This window comes from Pristiophorus japonicus, unplaced genomic scaffold (assembly GCF_044704955.1).
Source record: "Pristiophorus japonicus isolate sPriJap1 unplaced genomic scaffold, sPriJap1.hap1 HAP1_SCAFFOLD_360, whole genome shotgun sequence".
NCBI lineage: Eukaryota > Metazoa > Chordata > Chondrichthyes > Pristiophoridae > Pristiophorus > Pristiophorus japonicus.
Window position 1 is genome coordinate 374308 of NW_027253435.1, and position 17104 is coordinate 391411.

The 17104-nt window shown below is 41.2% G+C and overlaps 1 protein-coding gene across 1 annotated transcript in view; it reads right to left on the reverse strand.

Moving 5' to 3' along the window:
• Window positions 1-17104, reverse strand: part of LOC139250262 (serine/threonine-protein kinase MRCK alpha-like) — a gene marked incomplete at its 3' end in the record, with an annotated part of 472269 nt that overhangs the window by 331916 nt on the left and 123249 nt on the right. The window contains exons 4-5 of the mRNA XM_070872760.1: window positions 14339-14434; window positions 9203-9351 (exon numbers count right to left, since the gene is read on the reverse strand). Coding sequence (XP_070728861.1) covers window positions 9203-9351; window positions 14339-14434 — 245 coding nt within the window. The remainder of the gene's footprint in view (window positions 1-9202; window positions 9352-14338; window positions 14435-17104) is intronic.

Here is a 17104-nt window from a genome sequence, read left to right on the forward strand (position 1 = left end):
CAGATGGATAACTAGCTGGCTTCAAGACAGAAAGCAGAGTAGGGGTAAAGGGTAGCTATTCACAGTGACAGAAAGTGGGTTGTGGTGTTCTACAAGGATCAGTGCTGGGATCACTGTTGTTCACAATTTATATTAACGATTTAGACTTTGTAATCAAGAACATAATTTCTGAATTTGCGGATGACACCAAATTGGGGGGAATAATCAGTACTGAGGACTGCAACAAATTACAAGACAACACTAATAAACTTGCAGAATGGGCATATAATTGGCAAATGAAATTCAACACAGATAAACGTGAGCCATTATATATTGGTAGAAAAAATAAAGAGGCACATATTACTTGGAAAATAAGAACCTAAATGGGTGGGGTAGAGAAGCAAAGGGATCTCGGAGTACAAATACATAAATCACTAAAAGTATCGACACAGGTTAACAAGGCCAAGTTAGACTGCACTTGGGAGTACTGCATACAATTCTGGTCGCCATATTATAAAAAGGATGTAGAGGCACTGGAGAGGGTGCAGAGAAGATTTACAAGGATGATACCAGGGTGTACCTTTCAGGAAAGGGTGAACAGGCTGGGTCTCTTTTCTCTTGAAGGATGACCAAATAGAGGTCTTTGAAAACCAAAGTCATAGAGATGCATCAGATATTAACCAACATAGGAAAGGTAAATCCTAACACAACCTCAAATAAGACCATGACAGCAGGACATGGGAGTACAGATTCACACTGACGAAATGCAAATCTAGAAGTGAAGTCAGGAAGTGTGTCTTCACGGAAACAAGATGTGTAAGAGATTTCTGGGTAGGGTGGTAAAGGCTAAAAGTCTAGAATCATGTAAGAATCTGTTAGATCCCGTGATGGAGGTATATAGGGGTTTTCTCCTCGATAGGCAAGGTAGAATGGGCCACTTAATATATAAATTTCACACTTCCACCACACTTCATTGAAATCCCAACCACAACAGCCATGCTGATCAACTACTATTGTCAGATTACCAAAGTAGGCAATTATTCCGATCAACGGGGAATTTATCAATTAATATATGGTTGTGCTATTATCCAAGTGCCGAAAGCAGCATGGGAGAATAATAAAAAGTGCAGAACCTTTTTGCACATTACTGCCACTGAACTAGGTGAGTGAATTTAAAAAGCATAGAAATCTGACTTAACAAGGAGGTTGGGGTGGGTCAAGAGTATTTAAATAATACATAAACACTAAAATGATTCAACATATATCCCCTCAACCAACACCACTAAAACAGATTGTCCAGTCATTTCCTACATTACAACAGTGACTATGCCTCGATGTCAAAATTCTCATCCTTGTTTACAAATCCCTCCATTGTCTTGCCCCTCCCTATCTCTGTAATCTCTTTCAGCTTCACAACCCCACAAGATGTCTGCGCTCCTCAAATTCTGCCCTCTTCAGCATCCCTGATTATAACTGCTCAACCATCGGTGGCTGTGCCTTCAGCTGCTTCGGCCCTAAGCTCTGGAACTCCCTCCCTAAACCTCTCCGCCTCTCCACCTTTCTTTCCTCCTTTAAGACGTTTCTTAAAACCTACCTCTTTGACCAAGCTTTTGGTCATCTGCCCTAATTTCTTAATGTGGGTCGGTGTCAAATTTATCTGTTTTGTCTGAAAACACTTCTGTGCAGCGCCTTGGGACATCTTACTACGTTAAAGGTGCTATATAAATAAAAGTTGTTGTTGTTGTAGTACTTCATTGGTTGTAAAGCTCTTTGGGACTTCCTGAGATCGTGAAAGGTGTCCTATAAATGTACGTCTTTCTTTATTAACGTTTATAATAATTTGGGACTTTAATTTGTTACTGAGTGTGTGTAGATGGAGAGTTCTTAATGCACCATTTATTCAAAGGAAACCAGAAGCTTTGACCAAGAGAAGTGTGAAATCTAATGTTGAGCTTGTGAACACATCATCCCCTTATACTTAAGCAGCCCTACAAACCTGCAAGAGGGTGCAACTTGTAGATTTCTTACAACAGGGCTTTTGAGAACTGTAAAATTGATACAGCTCTTTTAGCCCTGGAGGTGCCAACACACTGACCACTGGACAGCAACATGACACGAATCCTATTGGAGAGTAATTCAAAGCTGCTGTTAGAAAAACAGCAAAGATTTTATAAAGGGAGTTCTGACAGTACGTTTATGTTTTTAACAACTTACCCAGTACCATGCTGAGAATTCAATCTCTCTACCCCACTATAGTGTGCAATTTTTTTCTACAGCAAAGGTGAAAACACGGGACAGCTGTCGACCCAAAAATCTTGGGTTTTTGTCCCAAGATTAATACAATTTAAATTGCTTTATTGGCATTGGGACAAGTATTTACTGCCCAGACGAATCCTATAGAGCTCTGATAGTCCACCTCCCTGAATGCACAGACATCTTAGTGCAAGCCAGACCAGGGTCAGTTCCACTACATCTGTCATCAACCATTAAAAGCTGTCTGTGATTTAGCTGCCTTGGCACCATGCTAATCTAAATATTGCCCAACAACTCCGCTGCATTTCAAGCAGCCTTGGCTTTCACCTCTCTTCCCAAGGATCCACAAGAATTCCTCGCTGATGGGATGTGTAATACATACCTCGTGTGGGTGCAGCGCACTAGGAAAGCAACGTCCGTATGATCATTACACCAGCTGTCCCTGTTAAATTATCACTTTCTATTAATATTATGGAAAGCTGGCTGCCAAGGAACTTCTAACAGGAAACTTAACACTGCTAGCACGCAGAAGTGCCTTTCTCATCTTAGTCCAAAACACAAACATCAGCCTTAACAACGGACAGAGGACTGAACAGTTCTCTAAATTAAAATAATTTCTATAAAACAAAATTTTCTGGCACAATATGAATCTAACCAATATTTTTGGAGACCTAGAAACAGTTGGATTGCCCTGCCTCAAGCTCAAATGCATGTCTCATACAACGGGAAGAAAATGTACACTGGTTCCTCCCTCTTGTTAATGCAAAGAATGGTCAAAGCTGATCCTGGCAGAATCTGAACCTGAACAAAGTATTCAAATATTAGAAGAGTTACAGATGAGGAAATTAAGAGCAAGAAGGGAAAACCAGACAGAACTTTGTGGAACTCGTGTGGAATAAGTTACCAGTGAAGGACACTGAAGCAAATTGTATAAATGGGATCAAAAGACAATTAAGTGCATTCAGAGAGATGGGATTGAGGGATTTTGTCAGACGAGTATTCTCATCCTTGTTTACAAATCCCTCCATGGCCTCGCTCCTCCCCATCTCTGTAATCTCCTTCGGCCCCACAACTCCCTCCCCTACCCCCGAGATTTCTGTGCTCCTCCAATTCTGCCCTGTTGAGCATCTCTGATTATAATCGCTCAACCATTGGTGACCTTGTCTTCTGTTGCCTAGGTCCTAAGCTCTGAAATTCCCTGCCTAAACCTTTCCGCCTATCTACCTCTTTTCCTCCTTCAAGACGCTCCTTAAAACCTAACTCTTCCTGCCCTAATTTCTCCTTATGCGGCTCGGTGTCAAATTTTTATCTTATAATACTCCTGTGAAGCGCCTTGAAACGTTTCACTATGCTAAAGGCGATATATAAATACAAGTTGTTGTTGCTGTTGAGTAAGCAAGATCTGATATACAAAGATAATGGATGGACTTGCCACAAACATGTCCTGTATGTGTTCCTGAAGCATATGCCATTTTCCTTCCTTCTACCTAGCTCACACATCTGTACAAATCGTATTTACACAAATGTGAGGCACTAATGTGCGAGGTATTTGGTCTTAAAACATAACATAAGATAGGGCTTTAAACTAAATAATGGGGGGGGTGGGGTGGGGTGGGGGGAGATCCGGTGAGCGAAAATTTAAAAAGAGAAAGGAGAAGGCAAAAGTGCAGGATAGCGATAAGGGTAATGATAACCAGAGTGTGACAGGATGGGACCGAGCTTATACACATAAGACAAAATTAAAAGCTCTATATCTGAATGCACGCAGCATTAGTAACAAGATAGATGAGTTGACGGCACAAATAGAAATAAATGGGTATGATCTGATTGCCATTACAGAGACGTGGTTGCAAGGTGGGAACTGAATTATTCGCCATTTCGTAAGGATAGAAAGGAAAAGGAGGTGGGATAGCTCCATTAATAAGGGATGAGAACAGTACAGTCTTGAGAAATGATATTGGCTCAGAAGATCAACTTGTAGAATTAGTTTGGGTGGTGATAAGAAATAATAAGGGTAAAAAGTCACTGGTGGGAGTGGTCGACAGGCCCTCAAATAGTAGTGACACTATAGGACAGAGTATAAATCAAGAAATATTAGAGGCTTGTAAGAAAGGTACGGCAATAATCATGGCCTATTTTAATCTTCATATTGATTGGACAAATCAAATTGGCAAAGGTAGCCTGGAGGAAGAGTTCATAGAGTGTATGCGGGATGGTTTCTTGGAGCAATATGTTGTGGAACCAACCAGCGAGCAGACTATTTTAGATCTGGTAATGTGTAACGAGGCTGAATTAATTAATGATCTTGTAGTGAAGGATCCTCTTGGGAAGAGTGATCATAGCATGGTAGAATTTTAAATTCAGTTTGAGGGTGATAAAGCTAGGTCTCAAGTTACTATCCTGAACTTAAATAAAGGTAAGTACAAAAGTATGAAGGCAGAGTTAGTTAAAGTGGACTGGGAACATATATTAAAGGGTAAGACTGTAGAAAATCAGTGGCAAACATTTAAGAAGATATTTCATAACTCTCAGCAAAGATATATTCCAGTGAGAAAGAAAGACTCTAAGAGAAGGATGCACCATCCGTGGCTAACTAAGGAAGTAGAGGATGGTATCAAATTGAAAACAAAGGCATACAATTTTGCAAAGAACAGTGGAAGGCCATAGGATTGGGAAATTTTTAGAAACCAGCAAAGGACGACTAAAAAAAGAGAAAGAAGATAGATTATGAGAGTAAACTAGCAAGAAATATAAAAACAGAGAGTAAGAGCTTCTACAGGTACATAAAAAGGAAGCGAGTAGCTAAAGTAAACGTTGGTCCCTTAGAGGATGATATTGGGAAATAATAATGGGGAGCAAGGAAATGGCAGAGACTTTGAACAAACATTTTGTATAGGTCTTCAAGGTAGAAGACACTAAAAGCATCCAAATAATGAATAATCAAGGGGCTATTGGGGGGGGGGGGGGGGGGAAATTTAAAACACACTAACACTAGAGAAAAAGCACTAGGCAAACTGATGGGGCTAAAAGTAGACAAGTCTCCTGGACCTGATGGCCTGCATTCTCGGATCTTAAAAGAGGTGGCTGCAGAAATAGTGGATGCATTGGTTGTAATCTACCAAAATTCCCTGGATTCTGAAGAGGTCCCAGTGGACTGGAAAACCGCAAATGTAACACCCCTATTTAAGAAAGGAGGCAGACAAACAGCAGGAAACTATAGATTAGTTAGCCTAAAATCTGTCATTGGGAAAATGCTGGAGTCCATTATTAAGGAAGTAGTAGCAGGACATTTAGAAAATCATAATAGAAACATAGAAAATAGGTGCAGGAGTAGGCCATTTGGCCCTTCGAGCCTGCACCGCCATTCAATGAGTTCCTGGCTGAACATGCAACTTCATTACCTCATTCCTGCTTTCTCGTCATACCCCTTGATCTCCCTAGTAGTAAGGACTACATCTAACTCCTTTTTGAATATATTTAGTGAATTGGCCTCAACAACTTTCTGTGGTAGAGAATTCCACAGGTTCACCACTCTCTGGGTGAAGAAGTTTCTCCTCATCTCGGTCCTAAATGGCTTACCCCTTATCCTTAGATTGTGACCCCTGGTTCTGGACTTCCCCAACATTGGGAACATTCTTCCTGCATCTAACCTGTCTAAACCCGTCAGAATTTTAAACGTTTCTATGAGATCCCCTCTCATTCTTCTGAACTCCAGTGAATACAAACCCAGTTGATCCAGTCTTTCTTGATATGTCAGTCCCGCCATCCCGGGAATCAGTCTGGTGAACCTTCGCTGCACTCCCTCAATGGCAAGAATGTCCTTCCTCAAGTTAGGAGACCAAAACTGTACACAATACTCCAGGTGTGGCCTCACCAAGGCCCTGTACAATTGTAGTGACACCTCCCTGCCCCTGTACTCAAACCCCTCACTATGAAGGCCAACATGCCATTTGCTTTCTTAACCGCCTGCTGTACCTGCATGCCAACCTTCAATGACTGATGTACCATGACACCCAGATCTCGTTGCACCTCCCCTTTTCCTAATCTGTCACCATTCAGATAATAGTGCAATCAAGCAGAGTCAGCATGGTTTTATGAAAGGGAAATCATGTTTGACAAATTTGCTGGAGTTCTTTGAGGATGTAACGAGCAGGGTGGATAAAGGGGAACCAGTAGATGTCGTGTATTTGGATTTCCAGAAAGCATTCGATAAGGTGTCACACAAAAGGTTACTGCACAAGATAAGAGCTCACGGAGTTGGGGGCAATATATTAGTGTGGATAGAGGATTGGCTAACTAACAGAAAACAGAAAGTCGGGATAAATGGATCATTTTCAGGTTGGCAAACTCTAACTAGTGGGGTGCCACAGGGATCAGTGCTGGGGCCTCAACTATTTACAATTTATATTAATGACTTGGATGAAGGGACCGAGTGTAATGTAGCCAAATTTGCTGATGATACCAAGATAGGCGGGAATGCAAGTTGTGAGGAGGATGCAAAGAATCTACAAAGGGATATAGATAGGCTAAGTGAGTAGGCAAAATTTTGGCAGATGGAGTATAATGTAGAAAAATGTGAGGTTATCCACTTTGGTAGGAATAATAAAAAAACAAATTATTTTTTAAATGGGGAGAGATTACGAAATGCTGTGGTACAGAGGAATCTGGGGGTCCTTATACTTAAAACACAAAAAGTTAGCATGCAGGTACAGCAAGTCAGGAAGACATTTGGAATGTTGACCTTTATTGCAAAGGGGATGGAGTATAAAAGTAGGGCAGTCCTGCTACAACTGTACAGGGCGTTGGTAAGACCACACCTGGAGCACTGCGTACAGTTTTGGTATTCTTATTTAAAGATGACTATACTTGCATTGAAGGCAGTTGAGAGAAGGTCCACGAGGTTGATTCCTGAGATGAAGGGGATGTCTTATGAAGAAAGGTTGAGTAGGTTGGGACTATACTCATTGGAGTTTAGAAGACTGAGAGGTGATCTTATTGAAACGTATAAGATTCTGAGGGGACTCGACAGGGTAGATGTAGAGACGATGCTTCCCCTAGTGGGGGAATCTCGAACTAGGGGGCTTAGTTTCAGAATAAGGGGTCGCCCATTTAAAATGGAAATAAGGAGGAATTTCTTCTCAGACGGTCGTGAATCTTTGGAATTCTCTACCTCAGAGAGCTGTGGAGGCTGGGTCATTAAATGTATGTAAGGTGGAGATAGACAGATTTTTGAACGATAAGGGAGTCAAGGGTTATGGGGAGCAGGCAGGGAAGTGGAGTTGAGGCCACGATCAGAACAGCCATGATCTTATTGAATGGCAGAGCAGGCTCGAGGGGCCAAATGGCCATTCCTGCTCCTATTTCTTATGTTCTTATAAATAGGAGCAGGAGTAGGCCATCTGACCTCTCGAGCCTGCTCTGCCATTCAATAAGATTATGATCTGATCTTGGCCTCAACTCCACTTCCCTGCCCTCTCCCCATAACCCTTCACTCTGTTATCCTTCAAAAATTTGCCTATCTCCACCTTAAATATTCTTCCTCTGCCCTAGCTCAATGCAAAAACTTACTTGGTTACCATATTGCTATGGATTATGTTATCATAGCCTCTTCCAGCTGAACCCCCTTATGAGATACTTTGCCTGTACTGTATCTATTACGAATTAATATTCAATCCGTGTACATTTTTAAACAGAGAATATGGCAACATACTAAACGAATGGGTCCAACGGAGTATTTTTCAATTTCAAGTTTTACCTGGACATGGATTTTGCCAAACAAACAAAAGTAAAAAATGTCCAACTTTTACTGCCCATTCTATTCATAGAAACATAGAAACATAGAAAATAGGTGCAGGAGCAGGCCATTCAGCCCTTCTAGCCTGCACCGCCATTCAATGAGTTCATGGCTGAACATGAAACTTCAGTACCCCCTTCCTGCTTTCTCGCCATAACCCTTGATCCCCCGAGTAGTAAGGACTTCATCTAACTCCTTTTTGAATATATTTAGTGAATTGGCCTCAACTACTTTCTGTGGTAGAGAATTCCACAGGTTCACCACTCTCTGGGTGAAGAAGTTTCTCCTCATCTCGGTCCTAAATGGCTTACCCCTTATCCTCAGACTGTGACCCCTGGTTCTGGACTTCCCCAACATTGGGAACATTCTTCCTGCATCTAACCTGTCTAAACCCGTCAGAATTTTAAAAGTTTCTATGAGGTCCCCTCTCATTCTTCTGAACTCCAGTGAATACAAGCCCAGTTGATCCAGTCTTTCTTGATAGGTCAGTCCCGCCATCCTGGGAATCAGTCTGGTGAATCTTCGCTGCACTCCCTCAATAGCAAGAATGTCCTTCCTCAAGTTAGGAGACCAAAACTGTACACAATACTCCAGGTGTGGCCTCATCAAGGCCCTGTACAACTGTAGCAACACCTCCCTGCCCCTGTATTCATCTCATTATTTTGTGCAAAATTAATTTCCAATCTTCACAATCACATTCTGCCCTGAAACTTGTGGCAATAGGCGCCGTACTGCTAGGGATTCACCTCATTAAGAACTCAGCTTTCTCCCCCTCAATTTGGAGCTTCTGCACGAACCTATGAAGAGGTTTGCTGGTGATGAAGGTAATAGAAGTCGACAAAAGGCTGGCTAAATACACGTTGCTGATTTTAATTTGAAAAATTAAAATGCTTTTCTGAAACGATGATTTACAAATAAGAAAGTGTCTACGGCTTTGTTCATTATTCTAAATTTGGAATTGGCGCAATCAGAAATAAATCCAATAAGGGCATTAGTTGAAAGCAATATCCAAACTATGGAAAAACTTATTTTAAAATTATTATAAAATAAGAAAAATTACCACTGGTCCATAACATTCTTGCAAAGATCTTCAAGTATTTATGACAAGTTCTCAGTCAGTTATACTTAACCTTGTGGTCTCTGAAATTATCAAAACATTGCATCGGTTCACCTTACCTGTGCACATAGTGTAACTGATGAACAGAATCGATGGCCAATACCATTTCTGCCAAGTAGAACTTTGCCATGTCCTCTGGTAACCGGTCCTCAAATTTACTGAGCAGTGTTAAAAGGTCTCCTCCCACATAGTAGTCCATCACAAGATACTAAGAACCAAGGGAGAAGCAAAAGAATAGTGAGCGAGACAGTAACTATCCCATTATTAATGCATTATATTTCATTAGATCCCACCTCAGGTGGCACTTATACTACAGCTGTAGCATCTTCTGCATCAAAGGCTAAAGTTCTCAGATTAATCTAAAGTTTGGATCCCATCTGACTCTGAAGTAACAGGAACTGAGGCTCCATAGTGGAGAATATCACATTCTGCATCACTCCGGAGGCAGTTCAAGCCCCAGGTTGGATTGGGTGCTGTGTTTGGGTGCTGTGTTTTGGTGCTGTGAGGGTTAGAAATCTGATTGCCAGACAAACAGATTGCTGGGAAGCAGCTGTGGAACGGGTGAAAAGATCCTAAACCCACCCCTGGTTTCTTCTCTTCAAGATGGTACCAGTGTAGAATGCATTCGGCCATCCTATGGCTATCCATTGCTTAAGTGACAGGTTTGCCTTAAGGTCTTGCACTACAGGAAATGATTAACTGTCAAAACTGGCTAAATTTCTGTGTAAGGCATAGCTTAAAGCTGTATGAACTTTCTCATCTGCTTTGCGTGACGCCTGCTAAGCCTATGAGACAATTATCTCCTGGCCCAAGTGATCCTGAGTTAAGAAATCCAGGAGAACCTGAAAATCACCCGTCAAATTGTCAAACCAAAGATGACTGACCTATAATAGGAACCTGTGAATCACTGACTCTGCAAATTGAAACCATCACTAACAATGAAAAGAAAATAAAGACTTGCATCTATATAGCAACTTTCATGACATCGGATGTCTCAAAGCGCTTTACAGCTAATGAAGTACTTTTTTGAAGTGTAGTCACTGGTGTAATGTGGGAAACGCAGCAGCCAACTTGCGCACAGCAATCTCCCACAAACAGCAAAGTGATAATGACCAGATAATCTGGGGCATTTTGCATGCAAGGAACTGTGACATGTTCGAAAAGTCTTAAATGGTGGTGAACTTGTGAAGAATTAAACTGAAGTTTCCTTCATGTGTATCTTCAGCACATGGTTTTTTCAGGTCCTGTCACTCCTGCGTCATGCAGAGAAAAAAGTTTTTTGTTTTAAAAACATATACAAAGTTAATTTTCCATAATCCTGATTAAGTAGCTTAAACTAAAAATTACTTTAAAAAACCCAGATTCAAGTATTGTTGAAATTGGGCTGAAAGCATTGATTTGACACTTTGGGTTTCTAACTCAGTCACTCAAATATTGTGGTTCTCCAATGAACATATAACATTTAATGTAGACCAGACGTACATCTACAAAATACATTTCCTGGCCTGTCGCCTTCCAAATTCAGTGAGCTCACTGCATACCATCTGCCAACACTCACAGAAGTTAAGATCTTTAGGTACAAGTAGCTAAAGACAAAAAAAAGACCAATTGTGCTCAGCCAAATGTACAGTAATAATTTCAACCTTCACCACCAACGGCCGATTTGCCAGAGATTGCATTCTACCCACTTTCACAAGTGGAACACTACTGCTTTGGCAGATTTTACTCAGGTGGCACATTATTGCACACGTGGAAAGCTGCAACCTGGAGCCAATATTCCTGTCTGGCAGAACCAAATAACCCTAAAAGTTTACAGCACAGAAGGGGGGCATTCAGCCCATCATGCCTGTTCCATTTCTTTGCTAGAGCATTGTAAATCTAATCCCACGGTCACTTGAAACTCTGGAGAAACTGCGTAAAACTTTGCTTATGCCATTTCTCTGAGGTTTACACCAAAATTGAGGAGGGGGAATTAGAGAATCCCTGGGGAAATTCTACCCTTAAATTCCCAGTCTGCTTCGCTATTTACATTGCTTGATTCAAATTATTGGATAATTCTCTTTTTCAGGCAAACAACAGTATTATACTGTTAGTAGACAGCAAATATCAAGAACAAAAGCAGACCCAGCAAACTTCCTTTTCAACCATTCTCCAATCTGAGCAGCAATCATTGAACCCGAACCCTTTGTTGCCCAGTCATCCAACTTTCTATCCATGCTGCAACATTTCCCCTTGTATCATAAAGCTGAATTGTTGGCCTTCCCTCCCTCTCTGACACTATCTTTTTGTATTTCTATTTTAATCAATATTACTCTGTTCAAGGATCCTCTGAACTTTCTCCCCTCATTCCTCCTAAGTGTCAAATAGTCTGACCTGCACACTCTTTCCCTTCTCAGGGTGTTAGCCGTGCTCAGTGGTAGCACTTGCACTTCTGAGTCAGTAGGTTGTGGGTTCAAGTCCCACTTTAGAGACGAGCACATAATCTCCACTGACATCAGTGCAGTACTGGGGAGCGCTGCACTGTCAGAGGAGCCACCTTTAGAATGAGACAATAAACCGAGTTCCCGTCTGGCACCATGGAGGGGAAGGCTCCAGTGGCCTGGCCAACATTTTTTGCTCACCCAACATCATTAATTGGTCATTTACCTCATTTGCTGTTTGTGAGAGATTGCTGTGAGCATATTTGCTGTTACATTTTTCCCTACATTACAACAGTGACTGCACCCTTGGCTGTAAAGTGCTTTGGGATATCCTGTGGTCATGAAAGGCACTATATAAATGTAAGTTCTTTCTTTCTATCTCCATCCTTACAGGGCTCCAATAAAGAATCACCAAACCATACCCCTCCTTCAAAATTATTCTTTTCCCCACAAGAATGTAAAAACTGTGCTACTCCATACTTACCTCAGTCTTCTTTTCCTTTTAATCTACAGGCTTTTAAAACTCAAGTTTGGCATCTCCTAACCACTACCTAATTCACCTTCAGAAGGTGAAAAACTCTGTTCTACTGAGGCCACCACATCAGCCAGAGACACATTCTTTTTGAATAGATAAACTTTCTGAAGTCTGAACAAACTTTGGAATTCAACTGCTCCCAATCTCTAGTGCCATCCTCTCAACACCACCAACCCACACAACCTCCCTCCCTGTTCTCTAGACTGTTTAATCCAGTTCCTGCAACTTCCCTACATCCTGGGCTTTAAAAAAAACATTGAAATAACATTAACTGCATTTTTAAATGAATATGGAACAGTAATCAGGGCCACTGATTTACATTTCAATCATGGAATTCTGGCCTGAAAATATCACTTACATTTCTAAAAATACTCTCATAATAAAATACTATAAATCAATCACTGTAAATCAGTGATTCTGACAACATGCTGTATGTCACATGGGATGAGACACATATCCTCTAACTTACCACGAACATGCCGCAGGAGACCTGTTAGCATATATATATATAATGGAGATTTATGATGGTTGCACAGAATTTTAAACATCACTTTTTAACACAGTGCATGTAGAACTAGCCCTATTTGAGAGTTGATTTATGCAAAATACAGCACATGATTGACATTGAATGTGTAATAAAATAAGCCTATGGAGTCTAATAAAAGGGTACTGCAGCTTTAAACAAACACCCAATTACCTGCAGAAATCCAAGTTCATTTTTGTTATGGGTGGCTAAAAGACAAAGCTGCATGTGTTCAGACTTCCGTTTCTTTAGAACTCAGTCCAGATATTCTGCTGTTAACATATTTCCACCACCATTTCTTTGCACTTTAGGATTTTCTAAGATTAACTGCTGAATTTAGCTGGTTATTAAAATAAAATGTCTCATGTACCTTTGGTTGCGAGACAAGTCATTTCAAAGTCTGATTTTTATATCAAAAATATATCAGAAATTCAGCTCATAACCTGCACAAATAGTTGCATCATATCCAGATGATGCTAAACTAGCTATGTGGTATGTGTGAGTTATAGCATTAGTTGGTCACCTCAGATCTGGGTCTGAATCTGGCACAGACTCATGGGCATGACTCCTCTCTACTATCAGAAAGATCAGCACAGGAGACAGCCTTTTGCTATATTGTGCCTGTGCCAGCTCCACACCAGTACTATCTACTCTAATCCCATTTAGTACATTGTGCTTGTGATGACTCAACATTGGAACTATCCATTCTAATTCTAATTCCCTGGTCCCTTTATTATTTTTCTTCAAGTGTTTGTCTAATTTCTTGACTAATGGTGTACCCAGAACCGCTGCATCTTCTCCTTGGCTCCAATATCCCTTCGATAATGGGATGCCGAGAACCTGTGCATCTTCTCCTTGATTCCATTATTATTTCTATAATGTGGTTCCCAGAACCTCTGCGCTTCCTCCTTGGCTCCAATATCCTTTCTATAACTAGCTCCAATATCCTTTCTATAACTATCACCATTACACTGATTAGGCATATATCCCAAGCCCCTTAGAATTCAAGATGGCCATTGCAGCTGTTCAGTTGAAACAAATTGCATTTTTATTGAACTATTAAATACAAGTTTGTTAACTATAAATCTTCAAAGACCAAATGTAGATTTCCAAGGCATCTGTAATCAAATTATATAAATACAAAAATATTTTTAGTTTCAAGTCAAGTACCACTTACTTGTTGGCTACGCTGTAGAACAGCAAGGGTGCAAAAGATGGATAAACTAACTCAAAAGGATGTATACATTATTACCCGTATCTTTATAAACACAGATACATTTAAAAAGTTGGTGATCCCTATAGGACTGCGAATATTCTCAAGAGGATGGCTCAACTGAGTATGCAGTTGGCACAGTCTATTGGCATACTGCACTACAGAATGGGACACAGTCTCTTGTCTGCAGCTGTACATGCTATCAGTTTCCCTTGTTACATGGGGTGTTGGGGCAGGGGAAGAAAGAGAAGCATCAGGTGGAAGGAAGTAATGCTCCACAAAGGAAGAGAAAGATCAGGGGGAGTCAACCCATACTGCTGCCAGCTACTTCCCCGCTGATAGTTTGGGTGATAATGACAAGGGGTAGTAGAAGCCAGATGTCCATCGCATGATCAGGAAGTGGTGCGTCATACAGAACAGCAAAACAGGACAGCAAATGAACAATTAAAAATCATTTAACTTAAAATGTACACAAAGCAGAAACAACACTCGGTTTTAACTCACCAAATAGTTCTCGTCCTGGAAGGCATAGTGCAACGTGGTAATCCACTGACTGTCTCCGTTTACCAACACATCCCGCTCCTCTCGAAAGCAGGCAGTCTGGTAAAAAATACAAAATTAAGATCAAGAACAATAGAAGGATGTGCACAGTCAGAGAAATAGTGGAAATATTTAAAATGCATTAAAATTTAAGCTGTTAAAAACTTTTAAGTGTAGTTGTCAAATATTTAGCAAGCTTTTTGATATGAAAGGGTGCTATCTTGAACATCAGCTCACTGTACCACAGAATGACGCAGAGTGTAGGATTCATGGTTAACCCACAGAGGGTTCCCGCAAATGGTGCGCAGCATGGGCGATCTAGGCAGGGAGTGATAGCTCACTTATTTGGGCGGGGGTGCGGGGTGGGTGGGGGGGGGGGGGGAAAAGAGAAGAAAGACAGAGGTTCGTCTTCAAATTGATTCCAATCTGCAACTGAAGAGTTTAAATGCAGTTTTTCTTCTCATTTATTTAATTTTTTGTTATAAATAAAAACAAAATGTAATGGTTGTAAGTATAAGATTGGGCTTAAAAATGCTTCTGTTTTCCAATAACTACTGTGGCTGAGTGAAATCTGTAACTAATAGGCCCACTTGATGGTAATAAATCCACTAATCCGTATCCAGCTCCTTCTCTCCAACTACTTCCCCTGTCCAGTCAGTATAGTCAGACATTTTCAAACCGAAATATAAGCAATTATCTCACCACGAATTACTTGGGAATTTATGACTAGTTGTACCAGCTGGAAAATATCAGAGAGCAAAGTTGCTTCAACTATTTTTTTTTAAATTGCAATTCAATTTAATTGCACACAAGTTAAAGATAGCTGTAGTCACTTGAAATTAAATGCTATACCAGAACACCAGTTAACTTTTTCTTTAAAAACAGCCAACTTCGGTCAAAAATAGCTCACAGCTCAGCTTAGTCTCGAAACAGTCATCATTCAAGTTACTCTCTCCCCGCAGTCTGACAATTTCTTGTACTTTCGGGTGGTTCTCAGTGAGACTTGAAACAAGTCTTGAGACTTGAGATTTGTTTAACAAGCCAAAAAAAAAAGCTCTCCTTGCTGCCACCATGGCCAAGGTGCAAGATATAATTGACCCTAGGGTAAAGAATGAAACAAGCATGCATGGTTTATTGTTATACACCAAAATAAAATGTCTTTAATATAAATTGCTCCAATTTTTCACTGTCAAATGAGAAAAATTGGACATGTAAATGCATGCATTTTTAAAAATTTTTTTTACAACGGTGTAGAAAGATCCCGATATCACAGAGGTATTCAGTTTTGATAAAAAGTACAATTCTTCCCATTTCCTGAACAATGGTTCACACTGGAGTACAGCTAGTTGGGAATCAGCAGCTCTGCACAATGATTAACACTGGAGAACAAAAGCAAAATACAGCGGATGCTGGAATCTGAAATAAAAACAGAAAATGCTGGAAATCTCAGCGGATCAGCAACATCTGTGGAGAGAGAAACGGAGTTAACATTTCGGGTCGATGACCCTTCGTTAGAACTGACGAATGTTCGAAATGAACAGATTCTTAAGGAGAACTGAAAGGGGGAGGGGAAGAAAGAACAAAAGGGAGGGTCTGTGATAGGGTGGAAGACAGGAGAGATTAGAGACACAAAAGGGATGATGGGCCAACTTGAGATGGTAATAGCAGAAGTTTTGAAAAGATTAGCCTAGATCGGGTGTGAATGGTGGAATTATCATCAACTGCCATGGAAAACAGAGAAAATAATTACATAAGATCGGGGGCGGGGGGGGGAGGAGGGAGTTTAAAAAGAGGAAAGGAAGCAAAACATGGCCAGAGGTTACCTGAAATTGTTGAACTCGATGTTGAGTCCAGAAGGCTGTAAAGTGCCTAAACGAAAGATGAGGTGCTGTTCCTCAAGCTTGCGTTGAGCTTCATTGGAACAGTGTAGTAGGACGGAGATGTCAGAGTGGAGTGGAGAATTAAAGTGACAGGCGACTGGAAGCTCGGGGTCACTCTTACGGACTGAACGGAGGAGTTCCGCAAAGTGGTCACCCAATTTGCCTTTGCTCTCTCCTATGTAGAGGAGACCGCATCGTAAGCAGCAAATACAGTACACGAAATTGAAAGAAGTACAAGTAAATCGTTGTTTCACCTGGGAAGGGAGGAGGTAAAAGGGCGGGTGTTGCATCTCCTGCACTTGCACGGGAAGGTGCCGTGAGAAGGGGAGGGGGTGCTGGGGGTGACTGCGGAATGGACCAGGGTGTCGCGGAGGAAGCGGTCCTGTCGGAATGCTGAGGGGAGGGGAGGGGAGGGGAAGATTTTTAACCCCCCCCCCGATCTTATGCCATTTTTTTCTGTTTCCCATGGAAGCTGGTAATGATTCCGCCATTCACCCTATCTAGACTAATCCTTTTCTAACTTCTTCCATTACCATCTCAAGTCAGCCTATCAACCCCTTTGTCTCTCAAATCTCTCCTGTCTTCCACCCTATCACAAACCTTCCCTTTTGTTCTGTCTTCTCCTCCCCCTTTCAGTGCTCCTTAAGAATCTGATCATTTCGAACATTCGCCAGTTCTGACGACGGTAATTGACCTGAAACGTTAACTCTGTTTCTCTCTCCACAGATGCTGCCTGACACACTGGAGTACAGCTTGCTGGACAATAGCAGCTCTCCGCAATGGTTCACACTGGAGTACCGCTAAGGGAGTACTGCTAACTGGGTAATAGCAGCTCTCCGCAATGGTTCAC